Source organism: Oncorhynchus gorbuscha, linkage group LG23, assembly GCF_021184085.1.
Source record: "Oncorhynchus gorbuscha isolate QuinsamMale2020 ecotype Even-year linkage group LG23, OgorEven_v1.0, whole genome shotgun sequence".
Lineage (NCBI taxonomy): Eukaryota > Metazoa > Chordata > Actinopteri > Salmoniformes > Salmonidae > Oncorhynchus > Oncorhynchus gorbuscha.
In genome coordinates, this window is record NC_060195.1 from 37,841,770 (window position 1) to 37,859,234 (window position 17,465).

Here is a 17,465-nt window from a genome sequence, read left to right on the forward strand (position 1 = left end):
AGTTTTGGCAATATGTCCCTTAATCTACTTCCCCAGAGTCGGAGGAACTTGTGGGTACCGTTTTTATGTATCTGTGTCCAGTATGAAGGAAGTTGAGGTAGTTTCGTGAGCCAATGCTAACTAGCGTTAGCACACTGACGAGGTCTATCGGTATCAAGTAGCATGTTTTGTGTGAGTGTGACAGCTGGAGATGTGCTCTTGGGGATAAACACATCTAATTAAAGGGGTACAGCTTAGTCTGTCTGGGTAACCAGACTCCCTCTCTTCAAACACACATTCACACCTTAATATTCATGAAGGCTTTTAAGCTTTGTGTGGTCTGCTCAGTCTTGTGCCTCCCAAGTATGCTTCTACGACATTTGAGATGCCTAAAATAGTTTCTTTAGTCCTCCGAATTTGCTTTTGAGTCTATACCTTGGCCAATATTATAGCCCGAACCCAAGCCATTGCTATTGCGCTGTCTCTAAAGCCAGGATAAGCTTTCTAAAAGGCTAACATGACCCTGGGGAACATTTGACCACAGATTAATGTTTAGTGTTGATGTGCTCGGTCGCCTTTTGTCTCATGTCTCACGCTGTGAGAAGATTACCAGGGTGGGTGGGGGGGGGGGGGGAGGTACATAAGGTATTGTGTGTTGGTGATTTGGATTAATATAAGGGCTTTAAAGGCCCACTATAGTCAAAAATGTGAGGTTGGAAAAATATTGTGAATGATAATGCCTTTCGTGTAAAAGCTGTTTGAAAAGCTCCTGAAATTTCTGCCTGTTTTGGCAGGATGTGGCGGCACCAGGCGGTAAATTGGTTAATAGACCAATAAGAAAGGTTTCCAAACCCCTCAGCCAATAACAGCTCATTTTCAGTTTCCCCCTGCCCACTCCCAGACAGTCCTAGCAAAATTCTTGCTTGAGGAATTGTTCTTTGCTAAGAAGCTATTTTTTTAAATTAGAAACAAAATCACTTCAGTTACCTGATTGTTAACCAGAAATGATTTTGATTTTGAGGGGAAAGAATTGCTGCATTGAACCTTATTAAAGTGCCTCGATGTCTGCTTGTAAAACCCTTTGAGACATCTCTTCATCTTATAGCCTCGGTCAGTGTTTCCTAACTCCAGTCCTCCAGTACCCCCAATAGCACACATTTTCAATGTTGTGATTCAACTTGTCAAGGGCTTGATTAGAGACTCATCGAATGTGCTGGTCCGGGGCCACAACAAAAATATGTACTGTTGGGGGTACTTTTTTGACTGGAGTTGGGGAAACACTGGCCTATGCAATTAAACTACAGCTGTTGGATGGATCACTACGACTCTTGGGGGTGTGAGAGCGAATAGTGTGTGTCTAAGAGAGAATAGGTGTTTTAATAGAATGCATGCAAGCGTGTGTACGGTATGCATGTGGCCTGTGTCCCTCTCCCCAGCAGATTCTTTCTCCTGGCTCCCTTGTTACTGGTACTACATCTATTTAAAGAATCCACTCTCCTTCATTTGCTCTCTCAATCATGCGCAGTGTCATGTTCCTCCAGAATCAACACAGCAGGGCTGGAGAAGGACAATTTTAAAGAACCGATTGAGACCGAGACAATGGCATTTTAGTGAGGATTTAATCACGTTGACCCGTGATGATTCAACTCTTCAGGTCAAACTCTGACAATTAAGAGCCATGGACCATTCACAAGCCCTGGGGGTAACTAGTGTTTGTGTGTGACTGTCTGTGAGCGAGAGCAACATCGTACCCAGGCTATTGCGCACAGGAATTGTCTGGACCACGCGATTAGAGTGCCAAGACACTGGAACTACAGAATTAGAGAATGTTCCTTGCATATTCTTTCCCCCATGGATTATTAGCCTAATTGAAGACATCCGGCTGTAAAATAACTGAACTATTCAGACAGTTGCAATACTGTTAATTCTACTACTTCAGTATGGATTACCTCTCTCCCCCGCCTTCCAACACGCGGGGTGCGCGGGATGGGTCTCCCACCCTGTTCCCAGGCTCGTCTCGCCACACTTCTCACATTGGTAACCAAGGTGGTTTTGGATCGTTGTCATATGAGGTGGGGGTCGTGTGGGCTTACCTGCGACCGCTCATACCATTCTTTCTGATCAGTGCAATGGTCGTGGCAATCATGTACCTGATCCAGCACATCATCTACTCCGGGCCATTCACCGATCCACTCTTCTTTGAGAAATTCGAGGAACGTTGGCCAAGACCCAAACCGCACAAGGATACGGCACCCTCAAATCCGGTCCTTTACCCTGATCCTTTTGAACACACAGGGAATGGAACCCGTTGAACTGGAGGCGTGGAATTCGGATGCTTCTACCTGTGCCATTAGATTCTATTTGAAGGTGGATCAAAGGTTTTTAGAATCTCCCTGTGGAATTTAAGATGGAATTCCTAATCAGATCCTGATTAGATCAGCACGCCGACTCCCTGAGGGTTCTTTCTGTCTTTGATTGCCTCAATTGTGTCCCTACGTCTGTTCAACAGCCCCTTGGGCTATGTATAACGTGCAGATTAGGAGTCTGGACCATAACTAAGCAATAATTAGACTGCAATGCTGTCTTAAACTAGATTTATTAGCCCTGTATAACTGTCTCTGTGACGATTTAAATTCCGGTAGGCCTTTTTAACTGTTTCAGATGAATACAATTCATGAAAGAGGGGAATAATTGTTTTTATTTTGGGAGAAAAATGCAAATTGATGGTGAATAAAGTTTGGGTTTGAACAAATTTACTTGTCTGTACATTTTACAGTACACACATAGCCAGTTTTTTTGCAGGATTTTCACATAGACAGATTTATTACACATGGCAACTCATTTCGTGTTCGGTGACCAGTCAATCACCTCACCAAATTGAGCGTGACAAGCAGGCTAGCTTTCAGTCAATTCAGAGTTAAATACGGAAAAACACAGTCTGTTTACAAATAACAATAATGATTTAAACTTTTATGCACTTTTTGCATTTTCGATGCTTTTGGAGTTTCGGTTTTTATTTTGAGAAAAGGACATATCAAGGGATTTGGATAAAGGTGAGTAAAGCAATCCGTGATTTTGTTCTGTCAACTAGCTAGCCTAGCAAACAATAGCAGCTGTTGGTGCAAGATGTCTGTGAATTTACGTTTACTGGCTAGCTATCTAATTACACGGTTAAACAAAATAGTTATTTCTAGAATGCTAATAGAGTGCACTTCAACAAACTATTTTCTTCCGCCACTTCAAATATTATCCGTATACTCATTGGTTGAGTCAAGTGTTTGTAGCTGGTGCACATCACCACAGCTAGCTAGCTGACGTGCTAATTTGGCTGTTGATTATGTAGCTGTCTGTCAATTCACCGCCCCTGTCACCAAAGTCTGCAATACCCTGATTGCAATTTAGATGACATAAAGGATGATGTGATTATGCCCTAAATTTTAAACTCATGCCTTGCCTCTAGTCTAAACTCATAACTAAATGATTTTAACAGATGGGCTGATTAGCCAATGTGTCATCTGATGTAGCCAAAATAGCAAATTCAAGCCCACAGTTGAATCCTATCTGCCCAGAGCCCCCAGCTGTCTTGTGCTCTGTCCATCTCCCTCTGGGCAGAACCACTTACTGGAGCTCCAGGCTTTGGTGGCCTGCACCCTGCTGAGGTTGGTGGGCCTGCTGTACTCTGAGAAGATGGTGGCGGAGGTGGAGAGGCAGGAAGTGACCGCTGCTGCTGCTGTTGCCAGGCTGGGTATCCAAGGACTGGTGAAGGTCGGAACGAGAGATGACAAGGGAGGTGGGAGATTTGGTCCAGCAGTCAAGGAAGAGTGGGTCAAAACTTGGTGGAGGAGGATAGACAGAGGGAGGGGCTTTCACAGAGGGACGTGGGGGTGCAGACAGACCCCCTGCAGAGCAGTGAAGCTCAGGCAGTGAGAAAGATGGGAGGGAGAAGTGAAGAGCAGAAGCTCTCACCAGGAAGCTCAGAGAGAAAGTGAAACCAACTCGGTATGAAAAAGACTCCGGGACTCAGACCTGTGAGTTAAAGGGGAGTGTAACCCGTACAGGGGACTTCAATGGTGTCTTCTCCCCTGGGCCCATCTGTCCATTCTGGACATCCAGGGAATGGAGGCCTCTGGTTATATTGTCCCTGTTCCCCTCTCCATACCGCTCCCTACCTCCTAATATTCCTTACACCCCCCTGTCTCACCTGCTAAACTCTCCGCTAGCTGAGAATCAAACCCCTAACAATCCCAGAATGGTTCTATTGAGGGAAACATCGCTGGATTCATCAGATCTCACCCAACCACAGGAGGAGAACCTGAGAGGGAGGGGGGTCAGGGGGGGAGCCAGGAGAGGAGGAACAGAGCTGAGAGGAGGAGGAGGAGGTGGTGGTGAAGGGAGGGGGAAGGGAAGCAGCGAGGATGAAAGGGTCTGAAGTTGAGCAGGCGATGGTGGAGGTGTCCCAGAGAGGAAGACTGGAGGTGGGGAGTCTGAGCCTGCAGGATGGGGAGGGGCGCAGGCGTGGTCGGCAGGAAACTACCTGAAGCCCCGGGAGCTGATGCAGCCAATCAAGATCCGTGGAAAGAAGCAAGGGCAGAGCGAGGGGTAGGAGATCACTGGTGTGGGGAGAGGGGTGAAGTCTCGCTGCAGGGCAGAAGAGGGGGGAGGGGCCAACAGAATGCATGGCAGCATCTTACCCCGGTAAGTGACATCTCTCTGACACACAGTCACACACACCTCAGTTATTACATACAGTTGAAGTCAGAAGTTTACATACACCTTAGCCAAGTACATTTAAACTCAGTTTTTCACAATTCCTGACATTTAATCCTATTAAAAATTCCCAGTTAGGATCACCACTTTATTTTAAGAATGTGAAATGTCAGAATAATAGTAGAGAGTGATTTATTTCAGCTTTGATTTCTTTCATCACATTCCCAGAGGGTCAGAAGTTTACATACACTCAATTAGTATTTGGTAGCATTGCCTTCTAAATTGTTTAACTTGGGTCAAACATTCCGGATAGCCTTCCACAAGCTTCCCACAATAAGTTGGGTGAATTTTGGCCCATTCCTCCTGACAGAGCTGGTTGAACTGAGTCAGGTTTGTAGGCCTCCTTGCTCGCACATGCTTTTTTAGCTGTACCCACACATTTTCTATAGGATTGAGGTCAGGGCTTTGTGATGGCCACTCCAATACCTTGACTTTGTTGTCCTTAAGCCATTTTGCTACAACTTTGAAAGTATGCTTGGGGTCATTGTCCATTTGGAAGACCCATTTGCGACCAAGCTTTAACTTCCTGACTGATTTCTTGAGATGTTGCTTCAATATATCCACATAATTTTCCTCCTTCATGATGCCATATATTTTGTGAAGTACACCAGTCCCTCCTGCAGCAAAGCACCCCCACAACATGATGCTGCCACCCCGTGCTTCACAGTTGGGATGGTGTTCTTTGACTTGCAAGCCTCCCCCTTTTTCCTCCAAACATAATGATGGTTATTACGGCCAAACAGTTCTATTTTTGTTTCATCAGACCAGAGGACATTTCTCCAAATAGTATGATTTTTGTCCCCATGTGCAGTTTGAAAATGTAGTCTGTCTTAAAAAAAAAAAAAGGGATTGATTTGCACTTTTCGCACCAAAGTACGTTCATCTCTAGGAGACAGAACGCGTCTCCTTCCTGAGCGGTATGACGGCTGCGTGGTCCCATGGTGTTTATACTTGCCTACTATTTTTTGTATAGATGAACGTGGTACCTTCAGGAATTTGGAAATTGCTCCCAAGGATGAACCAGACTTGTGGAGGTCTACAATTGTTTTCTGAGGTCTTGGCTGATTTCTTTTGATTTTACCATGATGTCAAGCAAAGAGGCACTGAGTTCGAAGGTAGACCTTGAAATACATCCACAGGTACACCTCCAATTGACTCCAATGATGTCAATTACCCTATCAGAAGCTTCTAAAGCCATTACATAATTTTCTGGGATTTTCAATGTTGGAAAAATTACATTTCATGCACAAAGGAGATGTCATCCCCAACTTGCCAAAACTATAGTTTGTTAAAAAGACATTTGTGTGTATGTAAACTTCTGACTTCAACTGTATCTGTTTGGTTTTAGAACTATGTGTTTGTGCATTCTTCACTTGCCAATGCTGTAAATTCTAATAGGTGTATTATGTGTTTGGTGAAGTCCTCTGCCTCAGGATGGTTTCCCAGTGATAAAGTGGCAGAGAGGTCGGGTCAAACCCATCCCCTTCCATGTCCTACCCATGTAATTCTACCCCACATCCCCTTCCATGTCCTACCCATGTAATTCTACCCCACATCCCCTTCCATGTCCTACTCATGTAATTCTACCCCACATCCCCTTCCATGTCCTACCCATGTAATTCTACCCCACATCCCCTTCCATGTCCTACCCATGTAATTCTACCCCCCCCCATTCCCTTCCATGTCCTACCCATGTAATTCTACCCCCCATCCCCTTCCATGTCCTACCCATGTAATTCTACCCCACATCCCCTTCCATGTCCTACCCATGTAATCCCCTTCCATGTCCTACCCATGTAATTCTACCCCCATCCCCTTCCCCCCATCCCCTCCATGTCCTACCCATGTACTACCCCCATCCCCTTCCATGTCCTACCCATGTAATTCTACCCCCCCCTTCCATCCCCTTCCATGTCCTACCCATGTCCTACCCATGTAATTCTACCCCCATCCCCTTCCATGTCCTACCCATGTAATTCTACCCCCATCCCCTTCCATGTCCTACCCATGTAATTCTACCCCCATCCCCTTCCATGTCCTACCCATGTAATTCTACCCCCATCTCCTTCCATGTCCTACCCATGTAATTCTACCCCCATTCCCTTCCAGTGTCCTACCCATGTAATTCTACCCCACATCCCCTTCCATGTCCTACCCATGTAATTCTGTCCTACCCACCCCCATCTCCTTCCATGTCCTACCCATGTAATTCTACCCCACATTCCCTTCAGTGTCCCACCCATGTAATTCTACCCCCATCCCCTTCCATGTCCTACCCATGTAATTCTACCCCCATCTCCTTCCATGATCCTACAAACCCCCCATCACCATTCAGTGCCAGCCCATGAATTCTACCCCCATCCCCTTCCATGTCCTACCCATGTAATTCTACCAGGCTCTGATCTACAAACCATCACCATTCAGAGCCAGCGAGGACAAGCGAGAAACAGAGCCAGCGAGGACAAGCGAGAAACAGAGCCAGCGAGGACAAGCGAGAAACAGAGCCAGCGAGGACAAGCGAGAAACAGAGCCAGCGAGGACAAGCGAGAAACAGAGCCAGCGAGGACAAGCGAGAAACAGAGCCAGCGAGGAGGAGAGTGGAGGAGGAGATGATGAAGGGATGGGAGGAGAGAGAGCCAGCGAGGACAAGCGAGAAACAGAGCCAGCGAGAAACAGAGCCAGCGAGGAGGAGAGTGGAGGAGGAGATGATGAAGGGAGGGAGGGGAGGAGAGAGAGCCAGCAAGGACAAGTCCAGAAGCAGAGCTAGTCCCGCCGGCCCATACGCTCACAGGTCCAGAACCCCCAGCCTGTTGAGTAGGTACACCCTGAGGACAGAGAGGAGTCTGGGAAGGAAGTGACCACAGAGGAGGAGGATGTCGGATGTTACTCAGGTAACTGCCTCCTCAACCTTCCAGAAAAACAGGGTGGTCCTGCAGACACAGAGCTGAGTGAGAGATGGAGAGGGGGAACGAGAGGGACAAGGAGAGGAAACAGGATGGACCGAGCTCAAACCACGAAGGACCTATCATACAGAAGAGAAGGAGAAACGTATGTATGGATGAAGAGATGGAGAAAAGGGAAGAAGAAATGGATGTGGAGGACATCGGAGCGATTGAAGAGCATCTAGAAGAATGGATGACAGACAACAGAACTCCACAACCCAGCAATCCCAATAGCAGAGTGGAAGGTCCCAGTTCAGATGCATTCTGGGATAGTAAAGCCTCCAGTCTCCCACCCTTTGATGTCCACAACAGGTGGACATCGAAGAGTCAACAGGAAGCTGGGAGCAAGAGGAAGTGGATGTGTTTGGGGGCTTTAGCGGGGCTTGGTTCAGAGGAAGATATCAATGTCATTGGAGGAGAGTTGGACCCACGCCCCTTCTATCGGATCTGTCATCTCTGCTCTGACTGAGGGGACTGCAGACACACGGTAGCCTACATGATCAAGACTGAGCAGTCAGATTATCACACTCAACTCTAATCAGTCTTTTTTTTGTTGTTGTTTTTTGTTTTACTTCTACAGTATAAACATGCCCGCCCTATCCCTGCTTCCCTACAGAGTGACCAACCTGCTTCCCCTGCCCTGCTAGGTGACAGGAGGTATGGACAAATCTCCAAGTACAAACTCAGAGGGCTACCACGTAGACAGCCATCGCAAAACAACGAGGAATGTACAGGTTTCTGCTTGATGGAGAAGCAGGAATGTTTACGTAAAAGAGGATTTGGGTGTTTGTGAAAGTTGGGTGATTGAGTTCATCCAAGTTACCAATTGTTAAACAGAAGAGGACGAATGGAGGTAAAAAAAATACAAAAATAAGAGCAAGTATTTGATACGTTGCTGTACCTATTTCTACCTCACCCAGCTCTGTGCATGAGTTCTAGTTTTCAACACATAGATTGTCAGTGTCAGTTGTTCTGTTTCTTTGTCTACATCTCACTGCCCAGACCTTTAAACACATCATTGTGTTTAGGCTTTCAATGACCCGTGTAGAAAAACACAAGCTTTTACTAGCCTCTTGTAGAGAGGAGTTTGGGTTCATATAGCAAATGTTTGTTTTTTTGGTGAGTTGCCACCAAATCGGGTTTTACACGGCTGTTAGTTTAGTTTCGCAGGAATTGAGGGCTCTGGTTGGTTGAGTGTCAATCATCACCGGCCTACCATCATCCGATTCTGCTTCTGACTATTCTAGAATGAAATCACTTCGCCTCGTGGGTCTTGTTGTCATCATTGTTCTTGCTGTTGCTTCTCATTATTACTGTTCTCCCCAGCAGATTGACTGTTTTCAGTTTTATAACCAGATTACGAGATTAAATATGTTCTTAATACCTGTGTGTCCTTGTGTGAATCTATTTTAAGTGCAGCCTAAATAGCTTGAATGTCTGTCACGGCGTTGTAGTGTCTTTAAGTGGTCAGCAGGTGGTGACGGTGATCTCTATGACTGACACAAGGGTATTCATTTTTTGTAAAACGCAACAGGTTCATTTGTGGAGTCGTTTTTCAGTTATTCCCATTTATATTAGAGGGTTTGCCATGCACTATGCAAGCCCTTGACGTATTATGTTAGAACCAAACATCACATCTTAAGATGCTTATTATGCTGATCATTACAAAGTTGCCTCCCGTATGGCATGTGTTATAGATTTCCTACACCAGAGGTCCCCAACAGGTCGATCGCGAGTTTACCAGTAGCTCGCAGCCCACCTGAAACTACATGCAATTTTCATGTGTTCCACCGCAAACTGTCATAAACAAATCTAACACGTATCAGACACCGCAAGCTCCCAGCTGCTATCTAATCAACATAGCATTGACATTAATCCAGCCCTGGTTAGCCGCTATTGGGTTAAAACGCCAAACCTAACACACTATATGCCAATTAATTTCCAGCAATATTGCCCCTGTCTGTGTGGTGCGCGCGTTTGTCTATCACTCAGTACTTTCCCCGAAATCTTCTCAATTAAATGTTAACTGCAAAGTAGGCTAACCTGGCAAAAGTATATCATATGTGAGTATATCATTTGTATCTATTATTTGTTATTTGCAAACTTTGCCATAAAATGAGCAGCAGCGGTACAGAACCATCGATATACCAGCACATTAGATGGCACATTCTTCACTTGCTAAATTCGCAATTATAGGGCCAGATACACAATTAAAGGGGAATTACACAAAAACATCTACATTTGTTAGTTTTCTTCCAGATGTGATTTAAGCATGGACTCAAAACATCCAATTTTGTTGTCGTGAAAAAATACAACAGAGAACATAATTTGGTAAAATACATAACTGAATTTGTTTGTTTTTTAAATCACAGATTTTATAGGGCCCCCCTCAAAGTTGTTTATGAACCATTATGTTACCAGGTATGTTGACAAAATAGTGCACTACTTTCTCTTGTACACCAAGGACCCGGGGAAGAGAAGAATATGCCTATTTACAAGCTTTTAAAAAAGGAATAGCTTGTGACATGTTAAATTTTTTCAAAGTAGCTCTCATGCTTGATAAGGTTGGAGACCCCTGTCCTACACTCACACACACACAACACACAATGATAGGACAGGCCTGAACGACTGAAGTGAACATTAGTTTATTAAGTAACCTGTGGTTCAACCTCCTCTACACACATCACATCAGATCTGCGCTACAGAGGCAGCCATCTTGAAACTGTTTTCTGAGGATACGTTGACTCCTCCTCTGGTTCGAGCACGGTGTGGGGCTTGGCTCCCCCGCTCAGCCCAGGTGACCTGGACAGAGGGGTTGGGGGGCTCAGGTAGAACAGCGCAGGTGTGTCTGTGTGCGGGTGCTCTAACCTGGTAAAAGACACAGTGTGTGTTATATCAGTATAGGTACGTCTGTGAGTGTCAGTATGTATGTGTGTGTGCGTGTCTCCCTGTGCTTTTACAGTGTGATATAGTCTGTTATTGTACCTCGCGCGGCTGTGAGTGTCAGTGGTACGTGGTGAATTAGTAGTTAGGGGCAACTGCTCTTCCTGTCAGGGTAAGGCGGGGGGGGGGGAGTGGGGTTGCTGTCCGTGGGCCTCTCAGCCTCTAGCCCCTCTTAATGCTGGATACGGCGGATAGACTGGATCTGGGGGGGTCTGACAGTGGGAGCCCCAGTTCTTCCAGTGCTGGTAGTCTCCACTGTGTCTCTCACACTCCATGATGTACTGCTGGCCCCTGTAGCCGGGGAACTGGTAGCACACAAAGCTGAGGGAAAAGATAGGGGATATTAAGTAACACTGCGTTTTGGTGTCTCTGGCATGTGTATCAATGGTGTGCGCAAAGGATGAAACCACAGCTTCCACAGCTGTTTGCTCATCCGTTGCGCGTGTGTGTGCGGTGAATAATAGAGGCTAACATACGCGCCACACTGCACGTGCATGGAGCCGACCTCGGGCATGGACCAGCCCATGGCCTGCAGGGAGGGGTAGTCGTCACACAGCTCAACACTACGGCCCATGAAGTTCTCTCTCTCAAAAATCATCATACGACTGCTCATGTGGGACTGAGAGAGAGAGGACTGTTACATACACACACACACAATGATGAACATATTCCAATATTTTTGGGGGAGTTTCTCAAGGAGAAGAATTAATATGTTTGGCCCAAAAAATGCATTGATACACATTCACATTTTCTCTCTTTCTCTCTCTCCTCTCACACTTTACTCACAGCACAATAGATGGGACGCAGGGACATGAGACGCTCCACATGGTAGGACAGGGAGCCGCTGTAGGCGTCCCAGTGGGGGTACTCTCCTCTCTCCAGGATGAACTGCTGGCCCTGGAAATCATGGTGCTCAAAGCCCACCCAGCTAGAGGGGAGAGAGAGAGTTAAACACATTGTACTAGCATCTTAAACACACACATTGAACCAGCCACTATACTATAAACCAAAACACCCACAGTCTACACATTCACTCATTCATCAGGTCAAGAGCTTCAAGATCATCTGTGTCCACATCACCAAGGACTTAATGTGGTCCTATCACACCAGCACAGTCGCAAAGGTGCGACAGCGCCTCTTCCCACTCAGGAGGTTGAAAAGATTTGACATGGCCCCACAGATCCTCCAAAACTTCTACAGCTGCACCATTGAGAGCATCTTGCCTGGTTGCATCGCCCTCGATCGCAAGCGCTACAGAGGGTGGTGCGGATGGCCTAGTACATCACTGCAGCCGAGCTCCCTGCCATCCAGGACCTCTATAACAGCTGGTGTCAGAGGAAGGCCCGGGAAAATTGTCAAAGACCCCAGTCACCCAAGCCACAGACTGTTCTCTCTGCTTCCGCACAGCAAGCGGTACTGGAGCGCCATGTCTGGGACCAAAGGACTCCTTAACAGCTTCTACCCCCAGGTCATAAGACTGCTGAACAATTGAATCAAATGGCTACTGCATTGTCCCTGTTTTACACTGGCCCTCTTACAATGACACGCACACTCACACATGCTTACACTGACAGTCCAACACACACACATACACACAAAACACACACATGCATATTGATGACATACACACACTTTCAAATTCTAGAGCCCCGTTAATGTTATTTATAGTGTTACTATTTTTAATTTTTATTTGCAAATGTTCTTACTTTTTAACATTGTTGGGAAAGGACTCGTAAGTAAGCAATTCACAGTACAGTCTATAGACACACACACACACACACACACACACACACACACACACACACACACACACACACACACACACACACACACACACACACACACACACACACACACACACACACACACACACACACACACACACACACACACACACACACACACACACGTTCCTCTATCCCTAATCAATCATACACACTAAACAGACGGAACAGCGTGAGACTCACGCTCCACTCTCCACTCTGATGGAGCGGATGATGTCCAGGCCACACTCGTGGATGTTACAGCACTCAGAGGTGAACTCCTGGCACTTGCCCTGGAAGTGCTCCTGCTCGAACACAGTCACCTACAGAGAGAGGGAGAGGGGGAAGAAATGGAAGATGAGGTAGAGAAAGGGACATTTAAGGTGACAGGGCCCATTCCACGTATGCAATGGTGTGTGCCCCTGCATGGTGTGTTACCTTGAAGAAAGGAGCTATGCCCATTCCACGTATGCAATGGTGTGAGCCCCTGCATGGTGTGTTACCTTGAAGAAAGGAGCTATGCCCATTCCACGTATGCAATGGTGTGAGCCCCTGCATGGTGTGTTACCTTGAAGAAAGGAGCTATGCCCATTCCACGTATGCAATGGTGTGAGCCCCTGCATGGTGTGTTACCTTGAAGAAAGGAGCTATGCCCATTCCACGTATGCAATGGTGTGAGCCGCTGCATGGTGTGTTACCTTGAAGAAAGGAGCCACGCCCATTCCCGAGTTGACCAGGGTTTGCATCATTGGGGATCTAGTGGTTCTGTACATCTTTACACCTAAAAGACAGGGGCAGACATTCAGTTACACAATCTCCCCAACTCTCTAACACTCGGTCACCTCAACACCAACAGTACACACATATGGAGTAAACATTTTTTTTTTTTCATTTTTTATTATATTACGGAATAACATAGAATCAAAGCTTCACACTGGTATTCAAGTGTATACGAATAAGTATAAATGTCACACCAAAACCTATTCCTTTAACACTTTAACACGTCACAAATGTCACTAAACAGTCTTGGATGAACGACCTGTCCCCTAAACTAAATGGTATACTAATAATCCCGATCAATGAATCTATGATTAAGCAACATTACTTTGTTTTATCTAACAAGCTTACTCCCGAGTATAGCCAATCGTATAAGACTAGCGATAAGACAGCATATCGTTTATTGTCCATTCAAGTTAGTAGGCTACACCCGCATACACCAGCGCAATATGGAAACCAGGATCAGTTAAACGAGTTCATACATTATGTAGCCAATCTATGCAATGTGCAATGCAGTTTAACGTGTTGTTACATGGTTCGTGCTTTTTGGTGAGTTGTAAATGAATGTGTAAAAGCGTCTTGAATAAACCCATTATAATATATCTTACTGTCCCTATAATTTTCATTAAATTCGTAACGGAGTTGGCACCTTACCTAGTTTGGCACTTATTCGTGATGAGCTCGGGAGTGGCACGCGCTTAACGCTATCTCGCGAAGAGCTTTTGAGAGATCCTGGCGCTTCAGTTTTATATGGACTGACGAGAAGCGCGCCTCTTGGAGCGCGTCCATTGTGCAGGGCTTTGGGGCGCGCACAGTAACTTTTTCCCCACATGGAACACTGGACCACAGCGTGCTCCTGTTCTTGTTGGTCGTTCCATCGAAACCGCGCGACACGCCAGCTCAGCACATGTTATGGAACGCCAGTCCTTTCTGTGCACGTCCATCGGAGTTTGCCCAGAATGCGAAAAGAACAATAGTAACCCGGTCAATTGGTGCTGGTCAGCAGTCTGGCGTGTGGCGGTCACAAAGACCGGGATAAAAGTGGGGATTAATGGCGGAAAAAAGGGTCAGTATACACATATGCATAAAATATAAAATGGACAGGGTGGAAAAGTTTGAGTATGAGAACGTTTTTGACATATCTTCAATAGTATTACTTCAGTCTCCAAACACACACACAAACAAACGCATGCCTGAATCATGCCACACATCCACCCTTGAGTTATATACTGTCCATAATATCCTGGGCCCTCCAAACACAGAAACGTATCAAGGCAAAAATAAAATAATTAATTAACGCCGCACCACACAACGTCACTCCTCATACTTCACCTAAATCATACTGACACCTTATAGACATTATACTATCTTAATCAAAACCATGTAGTCTGATAATGTGAGTTCCAATAATGCATCAATTAGACTGTATTTATTAATGACGGCTTCAGGCCTGAGCTCCGATTCAACTGTCTCAAAACGAATTGCGATGAGACGAGACTAGACGACCAGAAATGTTCCTTTTCTAACGTAAACTGGTGACTGATTACAATCATGATCAGATGATATAGCACAATGCACATGTCCTCTCCTAGTGTAAATAGGGAGCCTATTCAGTATATATCATGGACACAATTACTTAAACCAATATCCCACACCATAGCAATGTACATACAGGTCTTTGTAACTGGTTATAAAAACTTCATTTTGTGTGCTTGCTTATAACATATACTTTTACTGTGTTCTGTCTCTATCTCTCAGATACTTGATCTGTTTGTGGTTGACCCTATCACCAGTGTTCCACTGTCAACCCCCCTCCAATCCTTCTCAATGAACTATGGAACTCATTGGTCCCTGTGGCTGGCCCACTCTCCTCTGGCTGTCCCTCTCTGATGATGCGGTGGTTCTATTGTCCCGTGGTTCTGACCTCAGCAGGTTTGTTTCTCTGTGTCTAATCCCCCTCCTCTGGGCGCCAGCGTATAAAAGGGTGGGGCACGCTCCGAGCCACACACACTCTCCGAGTGAGGCAGATCACATACACACACACAGGTAAGAGCAGCAGACAAACATACATCATACACATGCTGGTCGCTGCATACACAGGTAAAGGAAGGAGGGTGGGAGACAGAAGTGTTTCACTTTCAAATCAGTAATTACAAGTAGCTAGTTATAATAATACATGTCACATTGTGTCCCCAACCCCATCCTTTCCCCAAATATCCCTCTATTCCCATGATACCATCCATTCCATTCACTCCATGCTCATCCCCCTCTCTCTCTCCCTCCAGTCATCATGTCCAGCGATAAGTCCAAGGCTGCCTCCCAGACCGATGGGAAGGCTACCCAGAGCAAGAAGTCCGAGGTGGGCATGATGTCCTACAAGGCAAGTAGCCCCCAACTGACAGGACTTCTCCTGGATCCAATCTAATGGAATACCAGTGGATCACTGATACAGTCAGACATCATCAGCGTTTACGTTGTACTCATCTGTCTGTCTCTCTCCTTCTCTGCCCCCCTCAGATGTTTGTGTTCGACCAGGAGAACTTCCAGGGTCGCATGGTTGAGATCAGCAATGAGTGCATGAACGTGTGTGAGATGGGCATGGACCGCGTCCGCTCCCTCCGCGTTGAGTGTGGACCGTAAGTCAACCACTCCAGTTGCTTTAACTATATGTTAGTTGCTAGTAATGTAATATTGTCCTGCTATCTCTGTAGCTTTGTGGGATAATGGTAGAAGTGGCATCATAATTAGATATGTCAACGCGGCTGTCATGTGACACTGCCTTTCTCTCCTGTGTAGCTTCGTGGGCTTCGAGCAGATGAACTTGTGTGGTGAGCACTACATCCTAGAGAAGGGAGAGTACCCCCGTTGGGACTCTTGGAGCAACTGCCAGAAGAACGACTACCTGCTGTCCTTCAGGCCCGTCCGCATGGTGGGTACACTCCTCTCGCCTTCCACCATTCCTCTCTCTCTTTGTCATCTGTCTATTCTGTTCTCTAATTTTTCTCTCTGACTTTTCTCTCTCTCTCTCTCTCTCTCTCTCTCTCTCTGCTCTATAACTCTCTCTCCATTTTTGTCTCTCTCCTGTAAAATGTCTCTCCTTTGGAAGACCTCCCTCATAATCACACACCTCTATCCTTTCCCCTCTCTCCCAGGACCCAGAGAAGCACAAGATCTGCCTGTACGAGGTTGGAGAGTTCAAGGGTCGTAAGATGGAAATCATGGACGATGACGTTCCCTCTCTGTTCTCCTACGGCTTCACCGACAGGGTCGGCAGCATCATGGTCAGCTGCGGAACGTAAGTGTTGCCAGTTCAACAATTCAGCGAAAGCAATCAGTTTAATTTCACAATTAAGAACACATAAAACTAGAAAGAAAAGACTGTGGGAGAACGGCTGTTATATCAGTGACCTACGTAGTGACATCATTGTTTTCTCTCCACCCACACCCCCAGCTGGGTGGGCTACCAGTTCCCCGGATACCGTGGCTCCCAGTACCTGCTGGAGAAGGGCGACTTCAAACACTTCAACGAGTATGGCGCCCGCCACCCCCAGTTCCAGTCCGTGAGGCGTATCCGCGACATGCAGTGGCACCAGCAGGGATGCTACACTATGGCCAGCAAGTGAGGCTCAGGGAAGGAGAGAAAGAGAAAGAGCAGAAGAGAGGGAGAGGGGCGGAGGAAGAGAGAGAGAGGGGGAGAGATGTCTGAGGCCTTGCTGAACCCCTGGCTGAAGCCAACCATCTGAAACAGCAAGGAAGAGGGACCGCCTGGCAAGAGAACACCTGAAAATCAGACAACCCCTCCATCACTCTCTATATCTACTCCTCTCTTTTTCTCCTGTGGTCCGACCTTGTACCATGGGAAAAGGATCTTCTATATCCTCCCCCCACTTCCTGACCCTGTGCATCGCACACCCTCTCTGCTGTACAGAATCCTGGCCAACTTTTCAATAAAATGGAAAATCTTAATTTCAAAACGTTGTCTTTTGTATTGTGACCGATGACTCTCATGACCAAGGTGACACCGTGTGAATAGAAGTGCTAACAGGTCATAAAAATGAAAATCATATCAGTACAGATTCATCAATGTTGAGGTCAAAGGTAATCAAAATACACATACCGATAAGAGAATATGCAACAGCAACAAAAAAACATGAAAAATATATACAAGTGAGACGATTTGAGATGAAGTCAGAGCTGAGCACTGCAGGTCATTTTCAACTCCTCAGTCCTCTCCACTCCTGTGCATTAGGTGGTGCTCATAAATCAACTGTCCACCCACGAAACAGTATAGGCA

The 17,465-nt window shown here is 46.2% G+C and overlaps 1 protein-coding gene and 1 pseudogene across 1 annotated transcript; one reads left to right on the forward strand and one right to left on the reverse strand.

Annotated features, from left to right (window-relative positions):
- Window positions 1–10,317: 10,317 nt before the first annotated feature.
- On the reverse strand, window positions 10,318–14,018 carry LOC124010361 (annotated as a pseudogene).
- A 1,142-nt stretch (window positions 14,019–15,160) lies between these two features.
- Window positions 15,161–17,145, forward strand: LOC124010362 (beta-crystallin B1-like). Its single transcript, XM_046322726.1, has 6 exons — window positions 15,161–15,217; window positions 15,457–15,551; window positions 15,689–15,807; window positions 15,968–16,100; window positions 16,324–16,466; window positions 16,623–17,145. Exons 2-6 carry the CDS (start codon window positions 15,462–15,464, stop codon window positions 16,792–16,794), a joined length of 657 nt encoding a protein of 218 aa, XP_046178682.1. The 5' UTR covers window positions 15,161–15,217; window positions 15,457–15,461; the 3' UTR covers window positions 16,795–17,145.
- The last annotated feature ends 320 nt before the right edge of the window (window positions 17,146–17,465 follow it).